The sequence below is a fragment of the Alosa pseudoharengus genome, unplaced genomic scaffold (assembly GCF_046254945.1).
Source record: "Alosa pseudoharengus isolate Yale_2024_CS ecotype anadromous, Long Island Sound unplaced genomic scaffold, YU_APseudo_1.1 YU_APseudo_1.1_scf_4, whole genome shotgun sequence".
In the NCBI taxonomy this organism is placed as follows: domain Eukaryota; kingdom Metazoa; phylum Chordata; class Actinopteri; order Clupeiformes; family Clupeidae; genus Alosa; species Alosa pseudoharengus.
Genome location: NW_027468774.1, coordinates 7696531 through 7711180, shown reverse-complemented (window position 1 = coordinate 7711180; position 14650 = coordinate 7696531). Strand labels below are relative to the sequence as shown.

The following is a 14650-nucleotide window of genomic DNA, read 5'->3' as shown; positions in this document are numbered from 1 at the left end:
CAGAAAATATGAGAAACCATCTGGCTAGAAGTCAGAGTGGTTGCATGCATGCACATTCCACCTATGATTACTGTAGGCCCAGTGCAGGACAAAGTACAGTACTAAAGGGGCCATGGTGCAGGATAAAGTACTAAAGGGGCCCGGTGCAGGACAAAGTACTAAAAGGTAAAAACAAAAGAGAAAGCCCGCACACCGGAGTAGCTCTCAGAGTTTATTTAAAAGAAAACTGTTCAACGTCTCAACCCAACATGGTGTTCTTCAGGCAAATTGACGAACTGTCAGACAAAGGTATATACAGGCTTTTTAGGGCGTTAGCTGACAAGAATGTGATTAGAAGAGTCCATTGGACAGGCTAGGGTTAGGGGGGCTCTTAAAGGCAGATCAATTGTGAGTGGTATTGGTAACCTCACAGAAAATATCTGAGCCTTATGTTGCCCATCTGATTAAACCAGAAGTCATTTCCCTTCCTTCTGTAGGATTCTCTGGTTGTTGCGTTGTGTTTTAGTTCTAATGGTTGTATTGAAGATGGTCAATAAAGCTTGACGGCGGAATCAGGATCGGCGATTAGATGATGATTTATTGTAGATGGTACAATAATGAATAACAGAACACAGGCTAAGTCTCGAACAGTAAAACTGTGCAGAGTCTAACAGTTGTGGTTGTTATTAGAAGCGGTGGCTGAGCCTTCCGACAGAAGATGCTCCTTGGTCGCTTCCTCGATCCGTCTCAGAGTCAAAACCTAAGACAAAGCCTGTTATACTAAAACATACAAACAAAAATCATGCCAACGTGGCAGGTGCCAACCAGTGTACAAAACCCGGCTCTGGCCGGATGGATGCCAGCCCTGAATGGCCCATGTTATGTCTGATGTTCCTCGGATGTTCCCAAACATCGGCCTGTCTGACCTTCCTGCTGGTGCACAGGCCTAAGGCACAGTTATGTTATGTACAATAGTATGGACCTCTCCCCGTTGTATACTACACACAGAAGTAACATATGAACACATCAGAATACAGTAAGAATACCCCAGAATTCTACAGTCCCCCCTCTTGATCAGTCAAAAAACCCAGATTTTTTATAGATCAAACAATCGTAAACAGAGTCTGATGTGTCCTAACAAAATAATAAAACCAAGCATTACTTCTCAGGCACTTTAAGGAAAAGAAAAGAAGTGCAAGCACCTTGAAAGAAAACTTAAAAACTGATAATGTTGCTGATGATTATCTCACATTCTAAGAGTCAGAAAGAACGCAGGCTTATATTAGGGACTCCATAGACTTCATTAATTTTCTAAAATTGTTTGATGTCATCTCTGATAAATTGCTGTTGGCCACATTTGATGTTCAGAGCTTATACCAACATTCCACACAAAGGTGGCATTGAGGCACTCCAGCAAATTGTCTAACTCCTATTCGGTCCATGTCCAAACCATTAAATGTATACTGGAGTTGGCTAACACTGTCCTCACAAATATATTTTTCTCTTTTCAAGACATGTTTTACATACAAAAGACGGGTACAGCAATTGGAAGTAAAATGGCTCCAAACTATGCTTGCCTATATATGGGACTTTTTGAAAATAAGTTTGTGTTGAACTCAGTGAATTGTATTTATTTTATTATATTTTATTTAACCGATAGTGCAGCAAAAGTTGAACATTTCAATGTAGGCCTGTTGGTCCTCACTTTAAACCAGCACATCTACTTATCATCTACAAAAAGGGTTGGATTGCAAAAAGCAGAACTGACATCTACAAAAAGGGGAAGTCTCTCCACTGGAAAATATTAAAAATATGCGGTCTAGATGACAGATGAGATGAGAGTGTCTATCTTGTCATTTCATCACAGAAGTACAGAAAAAGTAAAGTTGGTGATATTCTAGGTTAGTGGGAACCGCTCTTCTATGATGATACCATCGTGTGTATTGTGGTGAGAAGTCATGGTTTGACACTTATCTAGTCATATATGTATATATTAATTTTGACATTTATATAAATGTCAATTTGCCAATATATATATATATATAATAATTACCAATAAAAAAATAATATATATATATACAGTATAAAATCTGAAGGCCATTTTGCATGCAGTGTGATGCAGAGCACACAATCTTGCAGAGCTAGTCTCACTGAATACAGGCCTCATTTACTGTATATAATGTATGTGATTGCCTGTTTTCTCTGAAACTTTTGGGGTGCAGAAGGGGTGGTCACAATTAACTTGATTTCTCACTCGAACAAACTTGAACTCAAGGATTACTTTAGGTAGCAGTTACCAGCATTTAATGAGATTATAACACACTTTAAAACTACACAAGTAAATTGTTTTGGCAAACGATGTATATAAGAAAGAAACACAAAACCATAAGCTTTACAGACATTATCATGAGAGTACTGTATACAACCAGAAGACATTATCGTGAGAGTACTGTATACAACCAGAACACACACATTATTGTGAGAGTACTGTATACAACCAGAAGACACAGACATTATCATGAGAGTACTGTATACAACCAGAAGACACACACGTGGGAAGTATATGGGCCTCAATGTAAACACATTTAGGTCTACAAACATTATGATGTGTAAGTTCACCATCCAAAAGAGCAGTAGAAACAAATTCACAGCCCTACTGCTTGAGCTGCACGCCACACAAACACTTATTTCACTTTTTATATTTTTCATGTTCATCATTTTCACTGTCTGTGCTACACCCCTTCAAAAACAGATAAGCATTTGTATATTTAATAAAAAGAATCCCTGTGCACTGGTACTTCAGGTTACCAGGTAAATCAATCCCTCTGCACTGCTACTTCAGATTACGAGGTAAAAGAATCCCTGTGCACTGCTACTTCAGATTACCAGGTAAAACAATCCCTGTGCACTGCTACTTCAGGTTACCAGGTGCTGGTGGGTTGCAGGAACATGAGAAATGTATGCAAAAATCCTTTACAGGGAAGCTACATCAGGTGCGTAACTGAAGCGCTCCGTTCGCGTTGCGTCTGCTGCAACAATTAGCTTCCACTATAATTAATGTATGTAGCTACACCAGACTAGATAGCGGTGCGTACATTTGAAAAAAATAGACCAGTCTTCTGAAATGGTTTTTACGCGTCGCATACAGCACGCTTCAGTTAGCACCCGTTGTAGCTTCCCTGTTAGAACGCAGGCTGACTGATCAGTCATGGAACCTGGTGACTGTTTGGGAACCTGGTGTTGAGAGTTTGGGAAGCGGACTTGAAGAAGCAAACAACTGAGACGTATAAGTAATTATTCATTCTCTTACAAAAAAAATGATTAAGCATGATTATTTTTTATATATATACATATTTTGCACCATCATTTTTTGAACACAGTCACACACACACACACAGGGCCCGAGCCCGGGCAATATACAGTAGGTAGCAGGAAGCTATGCCAAAGCAGAGACTCTGAAATGGGTGAGACCTCTCTGATGAAGTGGAAGTGAATAAACCAATCACATGCAACCACTGCTAAATTCTGATCTATCTATCCATCTTTTATTAATTAACTTCGGCTTTGTGCATGTGGCTTTGCTCTGGTCACAGCGAGCATACACTGTCTGCAAAATACGCTGTCAAGCTTATAAGAATAAGAGACTGTTATTCTGCTGCTTCTTGCGGTGATGCCTCTTCTCCTTGTGCTTCCTCTAGTTTCTGCTGGTACTGACTCTTGAAGAAGCCCGACTGCAATTAAAGACAAAGGACAGTGATTGTTAGAAATGTATACAGACCAGAAGATGGAAAGAAAGACAGATAAACAGACACTGTTGAGCACAACACAAATGAAAATAATTACAGTATATGTTAAATGTTGCCTGGTCTCTGTGTGTTTATTTGTTTGTTTGTTTATGTATGTATATAATGTTTATTGTTTAGTTTGTTTGTTTGGCTAGTAGTCATTGAGCTATACCATGCTGGAGCTATCGCTAATTTCAGCTCTATTTTCTGACATAAAACTGTAGGGGGGTGCCCTTAAAGCGTACACAACATGAAACTTTGATCAAAGTATCATCAGTGTCTATACACATGAACTCGAGCATTAAGAACATTGTTTGTGTACACATAGTTTACTAAAAAACATTTTGTACAACTCACACTTTGACTTGCAAGATGGCGGCGAGCAGAAAAACCAATTGAGTTGTTCAAAACCTTTCTTTTAGTAAACTCTGTGTACACAAACAATGTTGTACATGCTCGAGTTCATGTGTAGAGACACTGATGATACTTGGATCATCATGTTACTTTGATTTCATGTTGTGTCGAGTGAAATAGCGATTTTGACACAATCATGTATCAAAATAGTAGTGCCCCTACGATTCCCATTCAAAAGGCCATTTGACCCAAAAACGACAACAAGGACAAGCTTAAAAGTGAAGCTTATGCTTTTAAACGAAAGTTTGACTCGGGTTCATTCACAAAAACACCCTAGGATGCTTTTTGGGGAAAGTTATGCTTTAATTGTAAAAAGCAAATATATGTGTATAGTGTTGACTGGTTACCTTGGTGAGGCCAGCAGTCATGAGAGCCAATAGGATGAGGCCACCCACCACTCCACCAATGATCTCCTTAGTTAGGTCTGGCTTGTCATAGACCTCCACAAGAGTCTCAATCTGCAGGGCACATGCACAACTTTACAATAACGTGACGCAGTAATGCAAACCTATGAATGCCCCTTTCTGCCACATGAAAAAAAGAAAAATGGCCACAAAGTAAGAACAAATTCATAGATTCTTAGTCAACATTTTGAGAGACTCAGAATTTTGAGATTTGAGATAGAAAATACAAATATTGAGACAGGCCTACTAAGTCAAAGTGTTGATACTAATTTAGAACTTTGAGATACTTTCTCAATTTTGAGATGCTTCGCATCATTGCTTTGCATAATTTTAAACTCTAAATGTACATTTTGAAAATTGTATTGTCTGGTTACCTTGGAGACTGGTGCCTGGTGGGAAGAGTCTGTTGAGTAGAAGATGTACTTGCTGTCATCGTACTCCAGTGTAGCTGAGCTGACCAAGTGAAACAAAGCAGAACGCAGGCCAGTCTGAGTAATATAGAGAGATAAGAAAGAGGAGAGGAAAATATGAAGTTGGAAAATTAGAATATTAAAGACAAAAAGCATGGACAAAATGTATAAAAACTAGGAGGTGTAGAAAATGTACAAAAACTATCAAAAAATATCTCCCTGAAACAAATTGTATCACATGATGGATATTCATTACTATTGTCATATACATCAATGTTTCTGTCTGGCTAAGACTTCCACTGCATGTTTTAACCCTAATGCCCACCCCACTCCATTTAATGCTGTTCTGTGAATACCCCAGGTGCAGAACCTTTGAAGAGAATAGATCACTGCTTTTTTAGCGACAGGTGACATTCACTTTTAACCCTTTCAAGTTGTCTAACAAATCCAGCACCTGTTCGATCCATTCGGAGCTGACGTTCCCTGAGATGCTGTAGTGTCTTTGGTCATCTCTCATCATGTAGGAGTTACACCTGAACTCCAGACACACAGCAATGAGGCAGTTCTGGGGGAGAGACAAGGGGAACAGGGAGAGAGGAAGACCAGGGGGACAGCAGTGCAGTGGTGAGTCCATACACTTCAATCAAAAGCTCCTCAACTGTCAGCGTTCCCACAGAGGGATGCAGGACCAAGCACGTGCACACACATAGACCCATGAGCCCCTATCCTTTTTCTTCCAGGAGAGAAAGTGGCCCTTTTTTTCTGGAGTGCTTAAAAAAAGTGACTATACATATTCCTGACTGCACACAGCTTCCCTGATTGCTTAAACTAAAAAGCTAAATATGAGGTCAGGAGATTAGCCTTGTTGCGTTCGGTGCCCCCTCTACCTCCCTCCCTCCACGTCTCTTGCACAGCCAGCCGGTCACATCAAGCAGACAGGCAGCCCCTCTCAGCACCCAGCCCAATTGTGGTGGTGTTTCTTTGGAGGGGACAGGTGAGTGGTGATGAACTAGGGTGGCCATACATCCGGATTTAGGCGCAGCCTCAAGCCAGACGCTCATTTGTGCTTCTTTTTGGAGTTGCACTGGGCCTCTAGAATCTCTACTGTGATGCAGCATAACGTTTCTCAAACTATGGACGAGGAGACTACTGGTCCACGGAGCCGCAGAGTCAAATTCTCAAGGAACCGCGGACCGACAGAAAAATATATAAATATTTTCGCAATCAGGAGGAAATACATGCTAATTTGGTGCCATCAAACACATTTAAGTGGTAGTGGTAGGCGTTCATTCAATGCAATGTGCACGTCTGCGCGAGAGAAACTCAAACCACTTGATAACGTTGTAGCAAAGCTCTGCTTCAACCTGGAAGAGCTGGCCCTAGGTGCTGCAGAGGGTGAAGGTGGAGTTTGCTGAGGCCAAATTGAAGAACAGGATACTGAGGACAGGAACTTAAAACAACTGCTGCACACACACAGACAAAGCTTTAAAGGAACACTTTTACCCATTTGCATTAAGCTTTGTATCGTAGAACGTAGAAACGACGTAGAAACCCAGTCATGCTTTTGAATGGTCGTGCATCATTCCCTCATTTTCCCCTCAGACGGGATAAATACGGATTTCAGTGTTGCAGTTCCTGCTTACATTGATGTAAAAATCGTAATTTTGCGTCATTGTAAGCACTAAGTCCCATATTTTTCTCGAGGGGGTGAGACTACAAACAATCCTTCCTCATTTTTCCAGGGGGTGGGACCCACTCAGGCTACAGACCTATTACAGATCAGTGGGCGGGACTTCACTTGCGGAAACTAAAAGCAATATCCCTCATCTTTTTTAAGCTTAGTTACCAGGCTAGGCGCTTGCAGTGTGAATGTGCTTGCATAGCAGAATGTCCATGTAAAGCATTGGCGGTCAAATTGCTACATTGATTCTAATGGAATTCTATCTCTAACAATAGAGATATGAGATGGGTGACTGAAAAACACATAAAAATGGTTCTGGTGTAAACTGGCCTTTAGGTCAGTTGTGTGAAATGCTAATCAATGTTTTGTTAATCACCACATCAGGCTCCTTGTTGTCCTTGAAGATTTGCTTCAGGTCTATGATGTTTGGATTCCTCTCACGCCCTCTAGAGCATCCCTGGATCTAATGAAGAATGGATATACACAGTATGTCAGAGATACTATTAAACACATAAATAGATGATTACAAAAATCTAACAGTGTATGATAGGGAATTACAGGAAATTCAACACATGACTGATATTATAATAGTTGTATTCCTGGAAACGTATTAAATATTTATTTAAAAGGTGATGAACTTATGAAAGTATTGTATTTCAACAAGAAAAAAAAAGATTTTTTTAAACATCTGCCAAAGCTACGTAGACACAATTGCTAATATATATTGCAGTGAATATGAACTAATGCACACACTTGCAAACTGTCCACATTGGTCCAGATATCTTTGCCTTGGAGTCTTACGGGAACATGAATTACAACAGTAAGATTGAGTCCTCTGATTTTGTTTGTCACCTGAAAGGAAGAGAGTGAGTATAACAAAACATTTATTTAACAGAAATTGTTTTTTTGTTATTATATGTAGATTGATGAGAAATTGGGGGCTAGATTGATGAAAAATTATATGCTTTTGTTGGTGAAGTGGCAGCATGAGAAAAACATTTGGGAAACACTGCTCTGATATTCACATGTGTATTCTATTCATGGTGTGGTTTCCATAACAGCATGTGAATCGATGATGGTGTGTACAGTGTCATACAAAGGGCTGCCACACAGTATAAGAGTTAATGAAGTATTTGAGAATGTAAAGAGAACATTGGATATCTTTGGAGATGTAGATTTAGAAAGACATAAGACAGAATAAAGCATGTGTGCTTGTGTGTGCTTGATATGGTCAACTCTACCTCTAATTCTTGTATCACTGGTTTTTGCAGGTGATCTCCTGCGGTGAAATTAATGTAGTTCGTGGTTCCTTTAAAACTGGGAAAGTACAAGGAAGAGACTGAATTTAAACAGTGTTGAAATAATGGTGGTCATCAATGGTCATCACTTATGGTCTTCACTGTAGCTTGTACAAATCAAATGTTGAGAGTGTGTTCATGAACACCAACCTGTTCAGAATTACATAAATGCTGTATTTGACCCCAATGTCCTGACTTTTTGACCGTTGGCTACTGGAATGATGTTCATCGTTGTCACTGGAAGAGATTACATCGGTCATAGTCAAATATTGATAGTTGACACAAATTTAAACAGTGGACCAAGGTATAAAACATATTAATTGGTCATAGAAGGTGATTTTTATGGTTACCCTATCTTGACAGTATCAACATAAGAGTGACATGACACTGTCATGAACGTGTCATAAACCTTTATGACTTAACGCTTCTATTATTAAATGACATTCGGTTTTTGTCATAACAAGTTAGGGTTCATGTGTTCATGACAGTGTCATGTCACTTGTATGTTGATACGTTCGAGTAAAGTGTTACCATTTTTATTTTCAATGAGGATTTCTTAAATCAAACACCAAGCCATGCTCTACCCTTTAGTGAGGAAGTCCTCAGAATGTACCTTGAGGCCAGGGCCTGCATGGTGACTCTGTCACCAAAATGGCTGCTTTCACCAATTCCATACTGAACAACAAAATCAACCTGAGGAAAATAAAGATCATTTAGAGTTGGTATTTTCATTTGCACATTCCTGTGTGTGCGTGTGTGTGTGTGTGCGTCCGCGTCCCCACTAGTAAAACCTGTCAAGATATTCCTTATGAGGACAAATTTCTGGTCCCAACTTAATGGTCTGGTTTCACATGACATATTCATATCAGTGTTGTAGTCAAGTCACTATGCCTCGAGTCCGAGTCCAGGTTCGAGTCCCCTGTGTTCAAGTCCGAGTCAAGTCTAAGTAAAAAAAAAATTCCAAGTCAAGTCACTATTGATCCACGTCGAGTCTGAGTCAAATCCCTATTGATCAAGTCAAGTCCAAGTCCAGCACTAAAGTAAGCATAGCCTACATGTCGTTCCATTTTTTCCCATTGCAGATGAAATCCTTAAAACCAAAACGGGCAATCTTCTGTCTCCAAGCAGGGGTGCCATCCCATCACTTGTGTGAAATAGTATTGCCAAATTTCTTGCCAAACCCAATGTGTTGTAGTTATTATATCGGAGAGAATACCATACCATAGCCATACCATAGCCTATAGGCCTACTCATAATAAATGAGCAATCCACATTCCAATCACACAGGCCATTAAGTCACATTATGCTGTTACTGACTGCTGACAATTGTATAGACAGTGTTGTAGAAGTTCATACTTCACAAGAGCTAGATGGACGTTGGAGAAGGCCTGTTTTGTAAGAGGTAGTGTGGATCATAAAAGGGCCTCCCCCAGGCAAATTCTGGCTGTATAGCCTACACAATTTTAGCGCAGTTTGGGAGGGGCAGAAACAGAGCGGGGCCCGTCTTGGTAGCTTCTTTCTGACTCCCGTGGCGTGAACACTGATTACCTGCAACTGCATAATGCTATCACTTCACTGACACTATGGAGACATATTTCACGTCAACAATAGAGATGAAAACTAGCTTTTGGTTAACGGAGATCCAGATCATCTGCCTAAATAATTTCTTTGCGCAACAGGCCACATTCTACGTTCATTTCAGCGAGATGAGTGAAATAAATGTTTTTTAAGCTGCCAACGCCATAGGCTACTATTTGCTACGATATTCACCTGTTAGAAATAGAACAAGTTGCTATTTCCTTTTTTTCATGCAGTGGATTAGGCTATCAAATCGCTCGTTTGAACAGTAACAGTAATCCACTTCATTCGTGGTTTTAAATATAGTTGTTTCTGGCCTACCCACGAGAGGTTCAGTTTGTCAGTTTGACTTGCGCAGACACGTAGGCCTACATTGAAACTCTACATTGACACTCTACTAGGCCATTTAATGTTATGCTTCTATATTATATGACACCAAAATTAAGAAGTAGGCTATGCTACAGTATATCTTGATCGGGAAAACTTTTAGTTTATTTTTCTTTCATCCGATAATAGCCTGCTGCAAATTAACAGACAATAATAACACGGCAGGGCACGCCCCAAATGAAAATGAATGAATGGAACCTCGCTTCTCGCATCAGTCAGGAAAAACACTGTCCAAGTCACGATGATCAGCTATCCAGCAGCAGTGTGTGATGTTTAGCCTAGGCTGAGTGTAATCTTAGGTAATGTCATGTCATTTATGAGAACTAATATTGCCTGGCAATACTACATTGAAATAGCGGCGGCCATGTCTCCAGGCATTTTGGTGTTAAAGTTAACGTTAGTTTGCTTTGCATGTGAACATGATGTGACTTGCGATGTATGACACGAAGCAGTAGCCTAACATTCCCTTGAACTAAAATTAGAAGCTTATTACAAATAATTTAGATTCAAATCATATAGCAAATGATAGCCTAATGACATACTACAATTATAGCCTTATGATATAGGCCTATCACAAAAAAAAGTCCAATCCTCGACGAGTCATCGCGAGTGCGAATGCACGAGTCCGAGTCCAAGTTCGAGTCATTCAGTGCTCAAGTCCTAGTCAAGTCACGAGTCTCTAAATTTAGCTAATGACTCGGACTCGAGTTCAAGTCTCGGACTCGAGTACTACAACACTGATTCATATTGAACATTGTTTTGCTCTACTACTGCCTCCATTTGCATTTTAAATGTGTCGTGTGTGTGTGTGGTCTTGTAAAGCAACCATTATGAGGACAACAAAGTTCCCACTAGTAAAACTTGTCAAAAGGTCCCTTATGAGGACAAATGTCTGGTCCCCATACAATTCTGGTCCCCACAGACTGAGGATAATAACCAGAAGGTACCAAGCTAATATTGTTGTTCTTGATACAACTAAAAGTGCAAAAGCATTGCTTTACTAATGGTTAGGGTTAGGCGTAGGGCTTGCTCTGATAAGAATTAGTATTCTTTAGTTACTGTATAACGGAAGTCTCTTTCTCTCTCTCTCTCTCTCTCTCTCTGTGCCCATGTGTGTTTGTGTGTGTGCGCCGGATGGGTTTCCCCCAACCTTGTCCCCAGACCGTAAGATGGGTGAGTTGATGCTGCAGTCAGTCTTTCCCAGGGTGCCTCCATCTGTACTGTCTAGAGAAGTGCACTCCACCCTGCCCTGCAGCAGCAGACACAGATAGGAGCTCATTCCCTTTACATTTCCACATGCAGAATCATATCAAGGTTACTGTTCTAAAGACCTGTTTTCCCTCACCTGGCTCTTGGTGAAGGTCCTGTAGGAGAGACCAGGAGGGTAGGATAGAGACACATGGGTGTTGTACGAGTTTTCTCCTCTATTCTCCACACTCACCCTCACACTCATCTCCTGTGAAATGCCCACCTCGATGAGGGATCTGGTGATGCCAGAACGAAACAAGACATTTGGGTGAAGCTGCCCACATAATATGAGGTACACCCTTACATCATGTGGTAATGGGGTATTATAAATAGAGAGTTAAGGCCTGTCCACAATGCCAGTGTTAAGTATAATAATAAATGTAATAATTATGGGTTTAAATAATGCTCTAGGTATTAAGAACTGCAACGTCTGTACTGCACACTGTAACAACAAATAGATGAGAAAATGTAGGGTTAGGGCTAGTTTGGGGTTATGATTCAGGGCCTCGTTTCCTGATAATGATTAAGACGTTCATAAGAGGGACTTTACAACTTTCGGTAACACTTTACTTGACGGGTGAGTTCATAACACATTCATAGCAGCTGTCATAAACTGCACATAAAGCATTCATGACTGTTTCATGAGACATCACTCAACATTCATACCAAACCTTTCATGAATGTGGAAGACAGAACGATGACAACTTGCCAAAATAAAAGTCCAACAATTGCAAAGCAGCATGCTGTTTTTCTCTCCAGCCTTTGTAAATATGTTATGAATATCTTCTGAAGTCTACATCGAATGTCACTTTACTATACAAGTTGTGAGGTATTTGTAATCACTGAGTTTAACACTACTGTAGGTAGCCTACATTCAGCTAACCCGTATTTGTTTAACCTGGAATGGTTGGACATTCCCAGTAGCAAAAGATAAGAAATCATCTGCAAAAGTTACATTGTTAAACAAATACTTTTTTATGAAACAAAAATGATTTGCTTGACTATGTTCTGTCATTTTGGAACTGGAGTAGCCCATTGACTCAGATGTGACGTGATCAGGTAAGAAGTTTGGAACAAAAATGGCAGTGCTGCTTTGTGATTGTTGGACTTTTATTTTGACAAGTTGTTGTCGTTCTGTCTTCATTCATGAAAGGTTTAGTATAAATGTTCATGTCTCATGAAACAGTCATAAGTGCTTCATGTGCAGTTTATGACAGCTGCTATGAATGTGTTATAAACTCACCCGTCAAGTAAAGTGTTACCGATTATTCTAATATATTTTTGGATGCTAATTGAAGATTAAACAGGACAGTCCAATGGTGTGCTTGGATGGCTTACCCAGAGAAGTTGAAGTTGATATGGATTTCATCAATACACTTGTTGTCCTCTCCACAGTCAATTTCAAAGTTTAACTAGAACACAAAGACAGACATTATATAAATAGATTAGACTAGCCTAAAATTGAAGGCAGAGTACATACTGTAGATCATTTTAAAGTGCTTTCAATATTTGTGAAGTAGTCCATGAAAAGATAACACATCTTAATAGAACAACTATATGGCTACAAACAAGTTTTTGGAAGAAATACGTACTGTACAAGACTGAACAGGTCTGATTTTATAGTTAAGAACTATAAGTTGTAAGTTAAGAACAAATCTGTGGTTTAGACGAAATTGTGTACAGATCAGGAAAGATGGTGGTGATCATTTCAAGATTTTCTCATAGAGTCACCTGTGTAAGTTTCCTTATAGAGTCACCTGTGTGAGGTGCCTTATAGAGTCACCTGTGTAAGTTTCCTTATAGAGTCACCTGTGTGAGGTTCCTTATAGAGTCACCTGTGTAAGTTTCCTTACTGTATATAGTCACCTGTGTAAGTTTCCTTATAGAGTCACCTGTGTGAGTTTCCTTACTGTATATAGTCACCTGTGTAAGTTTCCTTATAGAGTCACCTGTGTAAGTTTCCTTACTGTATATAGTCACCTGTGTAAGTTTCCTTATAGAGTCACCTGTGTGAGTTTCCTTACTGTATATAGTCACCTGTGTAAGTTTCCTTATATGGTCACCTGTGTGAGTTGCTGTGATGTTAAGATATCAAGATCCAAATCAGTATCAAGACTGAGATATTAAGATCAGAATCAGTATTGCAATATACCTAGTTGTTCCTATGTATTTTGGTCATAGTAATACAAAATATGAATCATGAGTTGAGATGCAGTCCTAATGAACATTATCCCCTATCCTGGCCCATTGCAGAGACTCGTACCTTGTCATCTTTGGTAATGGGGGAACTGCTGGACAGCTTTGGTGTCAGCTGGTCTGCAGATGGGATAGGAAGCCCCTGGAAGGAGAAGGCCACCCGGACGTCCACAGGTTTAACAACATCCTCTGGGGAGCACTGGGAGAAGACAAAGGATCACTGTGGGTGAGTGTATGATGAAGGTAATAATACTTTGTGAGTAAAGCATTTACCTAGTCTGAGTGAATCCTGACAAAAAACAGAATTGTGTTAGGAAATTTGAAATTTGAAAAACTGTGCAACTGAAAGTGTTAAATACCGGAAGTATCCTTTAATGTGAATCTCAGACTATAACCAGAGACTTTCTAATGAGGAGACACAGCACTCAAAAAATCCTCCATAGAAATGCATGTAACGCCAATATGGCCGTTGTCTACACATATCCAACCTCTTCCTCGGCAAAACGTTGACATGTGAATACATTGAGCCAATCATGTGGTGTGATGTGAATACATTGAGCCAATCATATGGTGTGTTGTGAAGACATCGTGCCAATTATGTGTTCGCCGCTGGAGCAAGATTGGTGTCGTGAAGCCTTGCGCATGCGCATTTCTGTCGCATAGGATGCCCGATGAGTGCCCAAAAAGCGTTGCAATATTGCCGCCGAGTGGAGGGACTTGCCTTAAAGGACTTTGCTATAACCAAAGAAAGTAAAGGAGATGATTTGCAATTCTGTTCACCAAGTAAAGGCCGTGGTTGTTTCTACAACATGTTGACAGAAAACGTCATTTCTGTCAGAAGTAGGCTAAACGTTTTCTCCATTGTCAACATGAATTATGACAATGTCCATGTTCAGTATGTTTTTCATTTAGTCAAGCAGTGGCATGTGGTTTATTGCATGGGGTAATATGACGTGAGGCAGACATAAGATGGGCCTATCTCTCTCAAATTGCGGTACAATTGTGTGATTAGCAACCACATTTTTTTAAGTCCTGGGGGAAACACCCCTGGACCCACGTGTTATTCTTATTAGGCTATAGGTCCAAATTAAGCTAGCCTATAGATTATATGAGTCTAAGCCTTAGTTTAAAAAAATGCCTTAGGTGTAAGTAATTAGTCAAAAAGCCATTGTGTTGTGTGTAAATAGAGGTTAAGAAAGATTTTCTAGTTTTTGTTACAATGTATTCCAATGTAATATGTAATATCTTCTGATATTCAGTCTTACCACTA

At 39.9% G+C, this 14650-nt stretch overlaps 2 protein-coding genes across 2 annotated transcripts in view; one reads left to right on the top strand and one right to left on the bottom strand.

Moving 5' to 3' along the window:
- grnb (granulin b) overlaps nucleotides 1-14650 on the top strand; it is a 269480-nt gene that overhangs the window by 129690 nt on the left and 125140 nt on the right. The gene's annotated exons all lie outside the window — the stretch shown is intronic.
- LOC143102285 (integrin alpha-M-like) overlaps nucleotides 3619-14650 on the bottom strand; it is a 90133-nt gene continuing 79101 nt past the window's right edge. The window contains exons 18-30 of the mRNA XM_076265777.1: nucleotides 13448-13579; nucleotides 12523-12596; nucleotides 11282-11420; nucleotides 11087-11185; nucleotides 8585-8664; nucleotides 8122-8208; nucleotides 7915-7990; nucleotides 7427-7525; nucleotides 7020-7136; nucleotides 5447-5629; nucleotides 4957-5070; nucleotides 4526-4636; nucleotides 3619-3710 (exon numbers count right to left, since the gene is read on the bottom strand). Coding sequence (XP_076121892.1) covers nucleotides 3627-3710; nucleotides 4526-4636; nucleotides 4957-5070; nucleotides 5447-5629; nucleotides 7020-7136; nucleotides 7427-7525; nucleotides 7915-7990; nucleotides 8122-8208; nucleotides 8585-8664; nucleotides 11087-11185; nucleotides 11282-11420; nucleotides 12523-12596; nucleotides 13448-13579 — 1395 coding nt within the window. The 3' untranslated portion in view covers nucleotides 3619-3626. The remainder of the gene's footprint in view (nucleotides 3711-4525; nucleotides 4637-4956; nucleotides 5071-5446; nucleotides 5630-7019; nucleotides 7137-7426; nucleotides 7526-7914; nucleotides 7991-8121; nucleotides 8209-8584; nucleotides 8665-11086; nucleotides 11186-11281; nucleotides 11421-12522; nucleotides 12597-13447; nucleotides 13580-14650) is intronic.